This window comes from Lemur catta, chromosome 21 (genome assembly GCF_020740605.2).
Source record: "Lemur catta isolate mLemCat1 chromosome 21, mLemCat1.pri, whole genome shotgun sequence".
NCBI lineage: Eukaryota > Metazoa > Chordata > Mammalia > Primates > Lemuridae > Lemur > Lemur catta.
The window spans coordinates 18,341,479-18,357,207 of record NC_059148.1 but is presented as its reverse complement, the minus strand read 5'-3'; the positions used below and the strand labels follow the sequence as shown (position 1 = coordinate 18,357,207).

The 15,729-nt window shown below is 49.8% G+C and overlaps 1 protein-coding gene and 1 non-coding gene across 2 annotated transcripts in view; both read right to left on the bottom strand.

Moving 5' to 3' along the window:
- SSH1 (slingshot protein phosphatase 1) overlaps positions 1 to 9,731 on the bottom strand; it is a 60,681-nt gene extending 50,950 nt beyond the window's left edge. Inside the window, exons 1-2 of the mRNA XM_045534621.1 lie at positions 9,570 to 9,731; positions 5,644 to 5,684 (exon numbers count right to left, since the gene is read on the bottom strand). Of these exons, the coding sequence (XP_045390577.1) occupies positions 5,644 to 5,684; positions 9,570 to 9,638 (110 nt within the window). The 5' untranslated portion in view covers positions 9,639 to 9,731. The remainder of the gene's footprint in view (positions 1 to 5,643; positions 5,685 to 9,569) is intronic.
- A 4,463-nt stretch (positions 9,732 to 14,194) lies between these two features.
- LOC123626314 lies at positions 14,195 to 14,301 on the bottom strand. The gene has a single exon (XR_006730802.1). It is a non-coding gene; the product is annotated as a U6 spliceosomal RNA (small nuclear RNA).
- Positions 14,302 to 15,729: the final 1,428 nt, after the last annotated feature.

Below are 15,729 nucleotides of genomic sequence, written 5' to 3'. Positions count from 1 at the left end.
CCGGGCCATACAGAGAAGCAGCGCAGAAAAATCTCTCTGTCCTTTGCTTCCTGCATGTCCAAGGCCACTTTTGGTTGCCCAATCCAGAACAGAATATTCAATATACGAGTCCTCTGTGGCCCACCTAGTGTGCACGAGGTGCTGTGAGGCGGGAGGTGAGGAAGGCCCTTTCCCAGAGTGGCTCGCAGTCCTGAGGGCAAGACCAGCTTCTTGCTCAGGGGCCTGCGCTCAAAGGGCCCCAGGCTTGGTTTAATTCTCTGCTGTTGCCATCTTGAAATTCTCAATGATTTTTTAACAAGGGGCTCCACAATGTTCACTTTGTACAGGGCCCCACAAACTACCTAGCCAGTCCTGCATCATAGGGAACATTTATGTGCAATCATACACATGCTATAAAACAAGTCCCAAGTCCCAAGAAACACTGAGGAGAGAAAAATGCCTGGGGGAAGAGAAAGGAAGAATCATGAATCTTTCCCGACAGAAGCTGTACCGGAAGGAGGTACAGGCAGGCAGGGGGCATTTGCTGAATGTCTACCGAGGGATAAGAGGATCGTGTCACTGTCACATTTGATTCTGACAGCAACCCTACAGACTGCGTATTATTTTGCCCATTTGCACCGAGGCCTGCCCAGGGTCCTGTGACAGCGCAGCAAGGTGGAGAAGGAAGGGGCGAGAGCCAATCCCAGGCCCGTCCCTCCCCACGGCCAAAGCTTGTGGAGGAAAACGTCAGGATCCGTGAAGGTGGGTATTCCAGACGCTAACAGACACGAGGTCGGGAAACCTGAGAGATGCTAAACCTCAGAATACGAGCCACACCTGGGCACTGAGCAGAGAGGCTGTGGCATTTGCTGGTGTGGTGGTCTGACCCTGTGGGGCTCTCTCCCCGTGTTCCCGGCCTCTTCCCATGGGCACTGGGCTCCCACGCCCCTCACATAACCACCAGTTCCATTTGTAACACTAAATGGAGACCTACCTGTTTACATGCATCTTCTCTGGGGCACTGAACTGGGGGCATCTCAAGAAAACACACACACTGACTGGTGGGCCCTGGAGGAGCCCCTTTCCCTGCATGTGGGCAGGACCGGGAACAAGATGGGACAGTCATTCCTAAGATCACAATCCTTTCTAAGGCCCTGTAGCAGCAGACTCTTGTTGGCCTTGAAGAAGCAAGCCACCACGACTTCTACAGCCACCAGAAAATAAATTTGGCCAAGAACTACATGAGCTTGGAGGAAGTCCCCAACAAGCCTTGTGAGAGGACCCAGCTACACTGTGTCCTGACCCACGGAATATGCAAGATAATAAACGTGTACTGTCTTCACCTTTGCATTTGTGGCAGCTTGTTACAACGCGATAGGTAACTGATACGGTGACCGACACACGTGTCCATCTCTAGCACAGAACCTGGACGCGGCAGGTGCTCGACACCTCCTGGCAGCACGTAACTGGACAGACTATCAACAGACAACAAGGCCCAGGCTGAGATAAACCACGGAGAAAGGCAGAGAGGAACCCCAGAGGGTGGGCGGGGGCAAGAGCAGGGCCGCTCAGTGGAGACAGGGAAGTGTGGCCTGCAGAGAGGACGGGACAAGCCCCGACCCTGACACTGTGGGGTCGGGGAGGAGGCACAGCCACGCATCGGAAGGCTGTAAGGAGGACGGGGTGCCTTGGGGAATTCCAGGTCAAGACCAAAAGGGGAAGGGAGAGTGGGGAGAAAGGCAGAGGTGTAGGAGAGTGTAACACCTTACCACCGAAATCCAATAGCACAGAGAAGACGAGATACTGCTGCTCTGGCCCGAATGTTTGCTTGGGCAGGCAATCGCAAGGAACAAAACTAAAAGAACCTAAGGACCACTTTCAAGCGCTTGACTTGGAAACGCTAATTAAAAAAAAAAATTCACTCCTGATCCACACTCTGGGGACAACACAACTGCATTATCTCCCCGGTGCCCCGCCTGGCGTACACCCACCCCGTCTCATGCCAGAGCGAGCCGGCTCCCAGGATGGCGAGGGAGCCAGGAGCTGCTGCCAGCAGGGCCATCTGCTCACCGGTTCCCACAGTCTGAGCAGCACGGCTTCCAAAAAGGTGCCGCGAGAGGCCGGCGGCAGTCTGCACATGCACCGAACAGGCGAGAGGAGCGAGAGAACTGGATCTCCACCGCCCGGCATCACTCATAGGCATTCTGGGCAGGAGACCATCAGTTCCTGAGACACTTCCCAGAAGGTCTTCAGAGAAACTGTCTGAATTACAACACTGACTCCTCAGAGCGTGCGTTCTTATTTGCATCTTACGGGATCGTAGCCGGGTAGAGGATGCAGGCTGCCCAAGCCACAGAGCATCCACGGTGGGGCCCTCTCAGGCCCGGACACAGCAGCGGCAGGGAGCTGGCCCCTCTGCCCTCTGTGCTGTGAACCAACACCGCACAAGACAGAATGTAGCACCTGAGCCCACCACGGACCTCATTCTGTGCAAGGAGCTTCACGCAAACGACTCGACAACCCAAGAAGGTCGTAGTGTCATCTCCGTTTTACAGGTGGAAGGTTCGAGACCCAGAGAGGTCAAGGAACTCAGCTACTAGGGCAGGAGCCAGATGCGGAACCCAGGTCTGCCCAACCCCAAACCCCACTCTCTTTCCTCTGCGCCTCACTATTTCTCATACACATCTGCAATTTACCGCGGGGTCAAAAGATCACCCATTTAAACCGTACAAATGCTATGTGCAGGAAGACAGCCAAGGTCCGGTCACTAAGGGATGCACCAACAGTTAGGAAGGTGACAAAAGCGCATATAACTGCCACATAAGGCAGCTGCGGTACCTGCCACAGAGAGAGACCAAGAGCTCCCTGTGTTCTCTGAATTAGAAGTCACAGATGTCCAGGGTGGGAGCAATTTCCACTGACCGTGAGGACTGTGGCCGAGTGAAGAAGGAATTGGCTTAGGGACAGAGAGTGATCAGGGAACGGGGGCAGTCCTGATGGGGAGGGAGGAAGGGGCAGCAATGCAGAATGAAGGTGGGACTTGGGGAGACTCGGGGCCTCGGGGTGATATACGTGGTAGGGGGACAGGTCGATGGGTGGCCGTGCGATGCAACAGGGAGGTGTCAGGACCCGAATGACAGCACCACCAGGGAGACCTGGGAAGAAGACAGCAGGTGAGACTCCCCATGATTCAGCAATTTACCGAAGTCAGATGAGTCAAACCTGACTTCCCGGATGACCCAAAAGATGAAACTGTGAGTTACGGACAAAGGGAAGAAAAGAGGAGAGAGGAATCGCCCCCAGTTTTCTCCCTCCCAGCACCCGCCAGAGAGGAAATAATGGCAGTTTCTCTCCAGGCTCCATTGGAAGCAAAGAGAAATCTCCTCTCCCTAACTCTCCTCCACCTAAACAAACAAAAACGACGACTCTTCTATAACTTTTTTCTCTAGGAGAGGCTTCTAGAGAAAAGACCTAAAAAATGCAAATTAACACGTGGATGTGAAAGGGTTTCAATCAAAGCATAAACCAGGACATCAGAGTGTATCTAGTTTGGGGAGGAAGGTTGGAAAGCAGGATGGTGTCCTCTGCCTAAAAAGGGGAGCGAAATGTCAAGGTGACTAAAGAGGGACTTAAAAGGGAACCATGGGGAGGGGGAACAAGCCCAGAGCACACATCCCCGACTCCAGCCTAGGGTCTCCCAGCAGTCATGGTGGCATTGGGAACCTGCTAAAAGCAGCAAAGAGGGACTTTCAGGGGTCAGAATGACCTGACATCCTACGAGGTACCTACCACAAGTTAGCAGGTTCTGGGCCTGGCACTGCCTCTAACCACCTGAGTGCCCTTTGGCAAGCTCCCTCACCTGTCTGTCCCAAGCAGCCGATTCGACTAACCTGGTCTCCAGGAAGGTGGCACGGGATGATCAACTCGGATGTTAGAGGTGGCAGAGGCCTCACTTTGAATACAGCATGTCCTACCTGCAATCTCGGGCCTCAGGTTCTTTACCTATCGACAGGGGAAATACCCCTCCTGAGGATTAAATATGGCAATATGTAACACTGCAAAAGTGTCATTTCCCATCCCTCTGTAAGATCCTCTGCAGCTCCAAACTAGGCAGAGAGAAAGGGACCTTTTAGCATCGAGAAAGGGCCACCACAACACATTTTCATATCACTGCCATTTATAAGTTTTTATTAACTGCAAACAAGTCCAAACACTATGCTGTCAGCTCATTAAAGGTAATTAAAAGATAAAAATAGTTCTTTGCCCCAAAGACAGTCTAAGTGAGAGGGCTGAATGCTATCTCATGGACAAGAGAAAGAGATGGCCTCGAGGGCTGGAAGGGATTCCTCCCCCAGGAAGGGGCTGGAGGGGTGCTCAGAGGACAGCTAGCCTGGGGCTGCACATGCCCAGTAAGCCCCTCCCCCAGGTGCCCTCCCCCCAACAGTCCCCAGCCTCTCTGCCTCCACCCAGTCAGTCAGATCTACAGATCTACAACACGGCCCATTACTGCCCCCACTTGGGGAGTCCAGCTGTTCCCAGCCTGCAAACCCTGACCTAGGCCCTGACCAACCAAAAACCCCAGGGTGAAAGGACAAATGTTTCCTCTGTCTCCGGAGAACATTAAAATCGAGGATCCAGCAACTCTTTGGCTTTCGCAGGCTAGTATTTCCCTACTCACATCATCTTGAGAAATAGCGTGTGCCACACTAAAGGTGAACAGTTTCCCTCCCTGCACTCCAACATGCAGAGACTTCAAAGAAAGGCTAAGCATATTTCTACCACTTTTGCATGAGAGTTTAACCAGGAGAACATCCTGCTCTCAGTAATGAACGGCTGACCCCAATTTCGGAACACACATTTCCTTTTCCAATTAATTTTCCTCCTCCTCCTAAGACAAAACAGACTTTAAAAAACAAAAAAAAAAATCCCTGAAAGTTTGTTTACTTTTTTTAAACTCCGAGGTCAGGGTTTAAGACTGGTTCCTTGGTGCAAAGGAATACATTATATAATGAAGTTGCTGAATCATCTGTAAACCAACAAAATACCCAAACAAAGAGTTAGGCCTTAATTTTTGGCAAAGAAAAACAAAAACGTTTTTGGTGTCCACTAATGAATATAGCAACTGAGGACTACATCTTAAGAAATCTTTTGTGGGGGAGGAAAAAAAAAAGAAATCTTTTAAATAAGCATAGCTAAAGATTACTCATCAGCACAATGTAAACCACCCTGAATGGATAAACCTAGGGGGCTGAGGACCTATTTCAAACTGGCAAAGTGCTTACCTCCAATGGACTATCTTACCAAAGGCAGGATGAGAAAGTCGGGTATAGTAAAATGGTTAATTTTTTTTTAAGGCAGAGGAAAAATCTGCAAGAAAATCCCGAAAAATACTCATAATAGTAATGCCAGGGTGGTAGAGGAAGGACAATTATTTCCCTTCCTTTCCAAATGTTATATGATGTTATTAAGGGTGGTTAGCATCAAACAGGTACAATTTTATATACTTTTTAAAGTAATACTTTTGTGTGTGCTTTATATACACTTTTTAGGCAAGAAAAAACAGATGTATTCTTTTTGAGGGTTTTCCCTTTGAGAAAGGAACAAGAGTTATTTCTTTACCTGCTTGGAAGAAAGACTTAAGAATAAAATTAAAAGTCTGCTTACCTGAGGTTTAATTTTCGATCTTCGTCGCTGCCCGCCTCTAGCTACGGAGAAAGAAAGAGAATATCACACCACAGACACCACTGCCCACAGGCCTCAGACGGCAGCCTCACGTTTTCTACCCGGGTGTTGGAAAAAGATAAAGATGTCCAGGAAACCTGGCTCCTTCTAAACGGGCGCGCCCTTTCCTCGCCCACGCTGGCTTGTCCTGAGTAATTTCCATGGAGGAATCTGCAGGTTTCCAGATGTTTACCCGCATTCCTGCCGCAGTCCGGGGGCCTGATTCCTGCTAACTGAACGCTTCCTATCTCGTGCTGTTCACCCAACACACTCTTTTAGACCATCGCTCTCAACTTTCCGGAGTTGTTCTGGATCTTATCCTGTTTTTCTCTTTTAAGGGGAGGGGGCTATGTTTTAAGAGAATCCACTTCCTCCGTCAAGCCAGGCAATAAGAGCTGAGTGATGAAGACCATTTTTTAAAAAAAAAAACCATTCCAGGCAAATCTCTGCACAATGGAAGGGGGCCAGGAATCGGGGCCTATCTGTTTGTGGGTCTCCAGAGCTCCTGGTGGTTCTCAGAAAGACTTAAATGTTTAATATGAAATGTTCTAGGCTATTGGCTTACTTATATAAATGAAGGAAAGGGATATTGAATGTTTCTAAAACCTAAAAGGCCAAGAGGGTGGGCTCTGAAAGTAACCGTGACTTTTTTTTTTTTTCGGAGAGAAAACTGAAATGAGAAGAAAACACACACACACACACACACACACACACACACACACACACCCCCCAAACAGCTCTGCACCGCTGGGACTTGGCATGTTTTGTATGTTACACAGAGGCGCCATTGAATGGGAAAGAGAAACCTGGAAAGCAGTGATGGCCAGGACAGATGAGAGACTGATCGAGGACAGAAATGAGGCAGACGCCAATGGTGACGGGAAAAACGTCAAGAGCTAACGTAGGGAAGGGTCTGGGCAGCAAGGGACAGCCACCAGGAGGTGGCAACTTCAACCAAGAATGAGTATACCAGGGAGCGCTGGAGTCCCTAAATTGTATTAAGACAGCGAATGCACGGATCACGCAGCGGCCTACACGCAAAGGTGTACACGGGTGGCCAGGCCAGTAGTTCTCACGCTTCTCATCCCACACCGAAGGAGAAGTTGAAAATCCAGGAAAAGCTTTGCTGACCACAGGGCCACCAGCTCCTGTCCTGCAGCGAAGCACAAAAAAACCCCAACTCACAACAACCACAGCGAACTTAGAAGAGGATGTTCAGTCTAACCTAGTGGCTCCCAACTGGGGACAAGTTTTCACAACAGGGGACACCAGGCAATGTCTGGAGACATTTTTCTGGAGGCTGCTACTGGCATCTAGTGGGTAGAGGACGGGATGCTGCTACACATGCCACGATGCCCAGGACAGGCCCCCACAGGAGAGAACGTTCTGGCCCCAAGTATCAGCAGTGCCGAGGTTGAGAAACTCTGGTCCAATCCCAAAAAAGCCCCTGGAGAGCTGCCCATGACAATTACTCACCTTGAAGGCTTGTCAGAAATAACAATGTTACAATCCATTCCTGAAAATTATTGGTTTATCTATTCTCCTGCTCTGCCTGTTGGCACACAGGAGTTGAGATAAGGTTAACAGGAAAATGACATAAGTGAGATAATTAAAGATTGGAAAAAAAAGGAGGAAGAAAATTAAAAGAGAGAGGAGAGAGTTGCTTTAGGGCTGAGGGCTGTGATCGCTGTCAGTTTCCCACGCCACGCAGCAGGGCCAGCTGTGTCAGGAAATGGCTGCCCTGAGTGTCTCTGACTCATCAAAGAAGTTGCCCTTGGATGACTGAAGTGACCTGAACACATCTGGGAAAAAGCCTCGCCTTCCAGGAGCACCCTAGCCTCTGCTTCCTTGCCGGGCGATGAATGCTGCTGACTTACTGAGGCCAAGTAAAAGCTGGCTGAGTTTCACTCTACGTTTATGCAGTCATTGGCCCTTAGGAAAAATAATGCCATCTATCATAATTGAAAATCTGTCTAGCAGAAACCACCCAAATGTCTAGCAAAATGTGGTACATCCATACAGTGGAATATTATTTGACCATGAAAAGGAATGAAAGACTGCCACATGCTACATCACGGATGAACCATGAAAACATGACGCCAAGTGAAAGAAGCCAGTCACAAAAGGCTGCATGCTATATGACTCTATTTATATGAAATGCCCATGATAGGCAAATCCATAGAAACAGGAAGTAGCTAAGTGGTTACCTAGGGCTGGGGAGGGTGCAAGTGATGGCTAAGAGGTACAGGGTTTCTTTTAGGGGTGATGACAGTGTTCTGGAATTAAATACCAGTGATGGTTGCACAATCTTGTGACTATACTAAAACCCACTGAATTGTACACACTTTAAAATGGTGAATTTATGGTATGCAACTAAAAAAATGATAAAACCATGCAAATGTCACCTAAGACAGGAATAGACCAGGTGTAGATAACACAGGGAACGTGAGGTTTAGAATCAGAAACCTCGGCTGAGAGGCTCGGCCAGAAGCCAAGCTCTTCCCCTCATCTCACGTGGGTTTTGTGATGAGAACCTGAGATTAAGTGCACGAAAATAAGCTGTCATCTGCCAGACAGCTACAGCAATGATGCAAGAGAACAGCCCTGCTCTCCATGAGGAGGAGAGATACCACTGCAACCTAACCTCTCAGTTGCAGGCAAGTGGCCACCCATAGTCTTTTGCCTATGATCAGCATGCGAGGGGGGGGCCTTCTAGAACCTTCTGTGTGCAGACAAGATAACTCACTAATGGCCTTGGACAGGAGGGGGCTGTGAAGGTGCACTCTGAAAATGTTCCTGCCAGTCCTGGCAAAATGAAGCGGAAGAGCTATACCACCAGGGCCACTAAGCCAAACACAAGTACTTCTCTCGGTCTCATACAGACACACACAATCCCCTCCCGTGTGATCAGTTCAACTTCCCCCACTCTCTCCCACAGAGAACGGGCCTGAACAGCCCAGATGCCGGCTGCTCCACTGGCCTTCTCTTCATGGTGACACTCAGCCTTGCCATGGATATGACTTTAGACCACAGGCCTTACAGGGAGAGACTGGGAGACAAGAGGGTCAGCCCGGCAGTGGAGGGACCTGCTCAGAGGCCTGAGGCCCCGCCTGGGGCAAGCTCACGGACTCAGAGGGTGCCAGTTCCCTAATTTGCCCCGGAGCAAGAAGGAGCCAGCCAAACATGGCCCGGGTCACACAGACCCGCAGAAACCCCCGCACAGGGTCCCCATGCAATCACAAAAACCCCCGAATGGGCCACAGCCACAGGGAAAGAGGCACACACACATACACCCCCTGAGTGATATTACAGAAAGCATAAACCAGACTCGGCTGCACACACAGACGTGAGACACACAGCCAGCCACACGGAGCCCACCGAGTGACACGGGCGCACCTACGGACAGGACGCCAGAGGCGTGCGGTCGGGGAAACACCTCACACGTCTACAGGGTCACCCCCGCAGTCCGTCTCACACAGCATCCCCCAGGCACAGTTCCCAGCAGACAGGTCACCAGCCAGGCACTCAGGCAAAGGGCCTAGACCCGCCACGGGGTCGCAGGTCTCAGAACCGGCGTCTCCTGCGGCCACTCAATTAGGACTTCCAGTCGCACTTCCAGTCGCACATCCCGTCTCACGCCCAGCCAGCCCTGGACGGGGTCACACTGCTCACACAGTCCCCCCAGACGGGGTCACGCCGCACACACAGTCCCCGCACTGTCACCCGTGTCCCGCTGCCCAGGTCGCTTCGCACAGCGGGGCCCCCCCGGAGCCGCGCGGCCGCCCCCAGCCCCACACAAGCGGCCCCGGCTCGGCCAGCCCAGGCGCGGGCCCGGTGGCCCAGGCCTGGCGCGGCGGCCCAGGGCTCACCTCGCTGTTGCTGGCCGAGGAGGAGGCGGCGCTGGGCGTGGGGGAGCGCTGCAGGGTCACCAGGGCCATGGCTGCGGCGCGGCGCGCGGGCGCCGCCGAGGCCTCGAGCTAGAGCCGCCGCCGCCGCCGCCGCCGCCGCCGCCCGGGCCGGGCCCGGGGCCTGGAGCAGCCGCGCGCGGGCGGCCGGGCCGAGCCGGGCCGGGCCCGCCCCTCCGACTCGCGTCCGCCCCCGGCCTCCAGCCGCCCGCCTCCCGCGCCGGCGCGCGGGCCCTGGAGCGCGGAGGGGGCCGCGGGGACGGGGCGGGGCCGCGCGGCGCGCGTGCGCGGAGCCGAAGCAGCGCCCGGAGGCCCCGGCTGTGCGGTCCCGTCCCGCCCGCCCGCCGCACGCGCCCCCGCCCGCGCCCGTCCCTCTGGCCGGGAGACTCGGGGCGCGCCCGCTGCACAGGCCGGGGACACTGAGGCCCGGCGGTCGCGCAGGCAGGGCTGCGCAGACACCAGGAAGTAAAAGACAGCCTGGCCGCTGCGCCCTGATCTCCTGCAGGCGGTCTCTGCAGAAATTCACTCGTTCCTTCATTCATTCGTCTACAGATCATTTACTGAGCACCTAGTAAGTGCCAGGCATTGGGTATAAAGCAGTAAGCAAAATAGATTCAGCCTGCCCTGGGAGGCCTGATTGTACAGAGGGTAACCAAATTACTAGGCACGTTTAAAAAACCTAGTTGACTAATCTTTTTCAATGAATTATTTCTGTATGTGCAGAAACCCAGCCAACTACTGGGGTGGGGGATGGGGGTGGTCAGGGAAAGCTTTCCAGCGGAGGAAGGGAGATTTGCTCCGAGGCCTGAACAGTGGGCCTAACGGCGAAAGGAAGGGAGACAGCTCTCCAGGTAGGGGACACAGCAGCCACCAAAGCCCGGACACAGGAAGGAGGCTGTCACCCAGAGGCCAGCGCCCAGGGAGGGGAGGAGTGGTGGGAGTCAGGATCTGCTCTGGAAAGATCGCTCTGGCTGCTGCTTGGAGAATGGACTGTGGGCAGAGGGGTGGGACGGAGACCAGGCAGGAGGCTGCTGCTATTGTCCTGGGGAGAGGTGACCAGTGTGGGGATGGAGAGAAAGAAGTGGAGTAAGATACAGGAAGCCTCTCTTTTATCCAAAATCCCCTCCTACACCTCTACATGTTGCCCACACGATCCCATACACAGTGGTCCAATCCTGCACGCCATCTTAGCAAATCAGTTTTACAGCCCAGCTGGAGACCCCCCCAACCTCCCGGATCCTTCCCCCTCCCTCCCCCCAGGTCCCGGGGCTGTGACCTCCTCCATATTCCAGGGGTTTGGCCCTCAGTGCTATGCATGTCAGAGGTGGTTCTCAATGGGGCACACTATAGCCTTTCTTTGTGGGAATGTTTTTGGTTATCTCACTGATGGGGAGGAGGGAGCTACTGGCATTTAGAGGGCAGGAGCCAGGGATGCTTTAGCACTGGACGGTCCTCCAAGAAGAATTTCTCCCTTCCCACAAGACACCTATTAGGGGAAAAAGCCATCTGTAATTATCCAAGCCAGAACGTAACTCCACTCCATATATCAACAAACTATTTTTCACTGAGTTTTCAGACATACAACTATGTTGAAATAGAGGGAAGAACAAAACTTTGTTTTAAGAGCTTTGTCAAGAATTGTTCACCATTAGGGAAAAAGGAGGTTTTGGATGGCAACATCACTCCTAATATTAGAGCAGCCAGCAGAAGGCGTCTGCATTTGTAGCTGTGATCTAGGTAGACAGACAGCCATCCTTATTTAGCACTTACTCCAAAATGTCACATATAAGACAAAACTGTGGACGAAATTCAGTTGAATAGTGAACATCTCACTTCTCAAATCTAAACACATTTATTATAAGTCGGCGCAGCCTTCTGAGACTTCCCTGTTTCCTCTTAGGGAATTGAGTTTGAATATTTGTATATATTGTAATACATTTCATTACATTACATTGCATTGACTGTGTCGTTATGATTTATGCTTCTTTTATGTCTGCCTGACATTAGTTCTCAAATGTGAGTGTTTGAGAATCCCCTGGAGAACACATAGACCCGTCTAGGAGGAGTCCTCTTCTGTCCCACAACTAACTCCTGCCAGACGTCACCTCCAAAAAGCCCTTCCAGCCCCTTAGGCCAGTGTCATTTCCAGGATCTCATTGTCCCCATCCTGCCCCCCAAACTCAGCCAGCATCACTTTGCATTGTCATAACTATAGAGCCAGGAATGGTTCCTAAGAAAAGCCTCAGGGGTCTTGCCAGGACCAGAATGAGGGTGCAAAATGTAAGGGGGGTACTCCCAAAACTCAGTGATCAAGATAAATAATATTTTAGTGCAACATTGTAGAAAATCAAAATTAATGCAAAAAAAAAATCCACGATGAACAAAACATCAACATTTCAAATGAAAACAGAATCAGTACTATATTACTGATTCTTCCTTTTGCCTCAGGCCCCAATGAGGCTCAGCAAGGCACTTTCATTGATCCTGTCTGGATTTGATCTAGTCTTTATTTAAAATTTTGGTCAGGCTGGGCGTGGTGGCTCAGGCCTGTAATCCTACCACTCTGGGAGGCCGAGGCAGGAGGATCACTCGAGGTCAGGAGTTCAAGACCGGCCTGAGCAAGAGCGAGACCCCCGTCTCTACTAAAAAATAGAAAGGAATTACCGGGACAACTAAAAAATATATAGAAAAACTTAGCTGGGCATGGTGGCGCATGCCTGTAGTCCCAGCTACTCGGGAGGCTGAGGCAGGAGGATCGCTTGAGCCCAGGAGTTTGAGGTTGCTGTGAGCTAGGCTGACTCCATGGCACTCTAGCCCAGGCAAAAGAGCGAGACTCTGTCTCAAAAAAAAAAAAAAAAAAAAAAAAGAACATGGTAGCACAGAAACCATAAAGGAAAAAAAAAAAGATGATAGATTTGACTACAAAAAAGTTTTAAACCTTTGTATGACCAACAAATTGGGGAAAATATTTGCCACAAAGAGATAAGACACATACATATGAAGAGTTTTTTCAAATGCGTGAGAAAAATAAGCCAGGCACAGTGGCTCATGCTTGTAATCCCCACAACTGAAGAGGCTGATTCGGGAAGATCGCCTGAGCTCAGCAGTTCGAGACCAGCCTGAGCAACACAGTGAGATCTCATTCCTACAAAAAAAACCCAGTAATAATTAGCCAGGTGTGGTGGGACACATCGTTACTCCCAACCACTTGGGAGGCTGTGGCAGGAGGATCGCTGGAGCCCACGAGTTAGAGGCTGCAGTGAGCTATGATGACACTGCACTCCAGCCTGGGCAACAGAGAAAGACCTTGTCTCCTTAAATAAAAAAAATTAATAAAAAAAAAAAAGTCACCTTGTCCAGAGGCTTCCCTGACCACTTACTTGCCTCAACAGCCTCCTCCAGCGCTCTGCCCTTAGCCTGCTTTGTTCTCTTCGCAAGACCTTTTTGAACTTGTGTCCTGTGTAAAAAGGGTGCCACTGTCCTACAGTCATTGTGGAAAGAGGCTCAGGACACACCATATTGTGTCATAAGTGAAAAGAGTGACAGAGGAAACGGCATGGATCACATGATCTCATTTTTGTCACCTTGGTGTGTTTATGTTAATATTTGGAGATATTTACCCAGAATAACAGCCCCTATTTCCTAGTGGTGAGATTAGTTGCACATGATTCTTACTTTGTTCTCTGCTCTCTCTGCAGTGTATAAATTTACTTGATACTTGGGACATTTATAGTAAAGCTAATTTTGTTTGAGAAAGAGGGAGTCGGGGTTAAGCTGTTATTCTGTAACCTCATCCCCCTCTTCCCCAGAGAATTCTCCAGGTAAATGATGCTTTTGCCCTGGCCCGAGCATATTTCAGAGCTACCAGGAGGCCACCTTCTTTATCAACCATGCGGTGGGATCAGAAGGACCCCCAACTCTTACACCTCCAGCCAAATAAACAGAAATTGCTTCCAAACATCTAGGGCCTCTGATTATTATGATCAATGAACTTTGAACTTCATAGTAGTAGGGCCTTGCTCCCACCGGGATCTCTGAGTGACCCTATACCCCCGTGGGACTTGGGGCAAATCCCTTTCTCTCTTTAGGCCTCAGTTTCCCTAACTGTAAAATGGAAAGATCAGTGTTTCTCAACTTCTTCTTTTTCTTTTTTTAAAAACTCACTTCCCCTTCTGATAAAGATAAAAATCTCACATCCTTCTTGGGGGATATCTTTGCCTTATCCCAATACCCCAAAGATTTTGTGGAACTTTACTTTCTGTAGTTTGTAACATGAAAACAATAGGCGTCTCCCAACCTCATTTTCCAAAGCTAACTAATAATATTGAATACACAGCACAGGACCCCCCCCATAGGACTTTTTATTGGTCACTATTAAAAGTCTAAATTTTAACCAGATCCTTGGACTAGTGATTCATATCCATCACCTCATTAATCTTTAGCACCTGTCTCGTCCCCAGTAGCTTTTCCAGAACCTTCACTTCACAGCTCCATGAGTTTCCCCAGTGCAAACTTGGGCTTCTTCTGCATTTTTTACTTTTCTAACACAGACACCAATCATGGAGAAGATAAATAGATTGGCAAGCCTTAAAAATATGGGACACTTCATGAATTTGCATGTCATCCTCGCGCCAGGGCCGTGCTAATCTTCTCTGTGTCGTTCCAATTTGGGTACAGGTGCTGCCAAGACAAGCGCAGCACAGGACTTTGTGGAGCCACAGCCCACCTCCCGCCCTGCCGCTGGGGAGTCCCTGACGCCTGAGGCCCTTCTCTGGCTCTCAGTTGAGCTCGTGCCCCAGCTCTGGACACAGATGGCCTGGGGTGAGGGTCGTTTATTTATTACATCTGGCAACCCTAACCTGGGTTCAAATTTGTGTCTCTGCTTATAGGCAGTGTGACTGTGAGCATGTTCTTTCTTTCCTTCTCTTTCTCTCCCCTTCCTTCCTTCCTTTCCTTCATCTTCCTCCTTTCCTTCCTTCCTTTTCCTTCTTTCTTTCCTTCCTTCCTTCTCCTTCTTTCTTTCCTTCCCTCCTTCCTTCCTCTTCCCTCCTTCCTTCCTTCCTTTCTACCTCCCTCCCTCTCTTTCTTTCTATTTCTTTTCTAATTGTCTCAAATACATTAATCCTAATTTTAAACATGCAGCTTGATGAGTTTTTGCATACGCATGTACTCCTGTAACCACCACCCAAATGAAGGGGCGTGTTTCCAGCATCTCGGAGAATATTCTCCTGCCCCTTCCTGGTCAGTGCCTCCCCCAGCGGTAACATCCTCTATTACTGCCAATGAGTTTTGCCTGCTCTTTTGAGTTTATAAGAATGGAAGCATGCAGTACGGGCCTCTATGTGTCTGGCTTCTACTTCTCAACATAATGACTAAGATTCATTCAGGTTGTCGAATAGAGAAGTATTTTTTCCCTTTTCATTACTGTATAATATTCCATTGTGTGATTTTTTTTTTTTTTTTTCACATGAAAACACTATGATTTTTTTTTTTTTATCCATTCTCTGGCTGATAGACATTTGGACTCCTTCCAGTTTGGAGCTGTGAACATTCTTATACAAGCCTTCTGCCTGACGTATGCTTTCATTTTTCTTGGTTATACACATGAGAGTGGAAATGCTTGGGGCTCAGCTTGGCAAGGTTTAGCTTTAACAGACGCCGTGAGCAAGTTTCTGAATTTCTACTCTAAAGTGGGGATGGTAATAACAGCATGTACCTCAAAGGCCTGTTTTGAGATTAAATGAAATAATCCAGGTAAAGTATTTAGAACTAGAAGGTCAAAATGCATCAAACACAAATCATTGCTAGGATGGGAGTGGGGGAGCATGGAGCTATCTGGCCAACTTTGGGGAACTTTTAAGTGCTTCCATGATGAATAGAGTCACAAAGAACTCTGCTAGGGTCATATGACATAGATGACTATTGTAAAAAAAATTCAAATGAGTTGGAGAGATACAGAGTAAAAGGTGGGTTTCACTCATCCATTTTGTATTATTAAAGAAAAAATACTATGCACTAAGTATTTTGCATTTTATTTTTCTTTTCTCTTCTTTTTTTTCTTGTTGAGACAGGGTCTTGCTCTGTTGCCCACGCTAGAGTGCGGTGATGTCATCATAGCTCACAG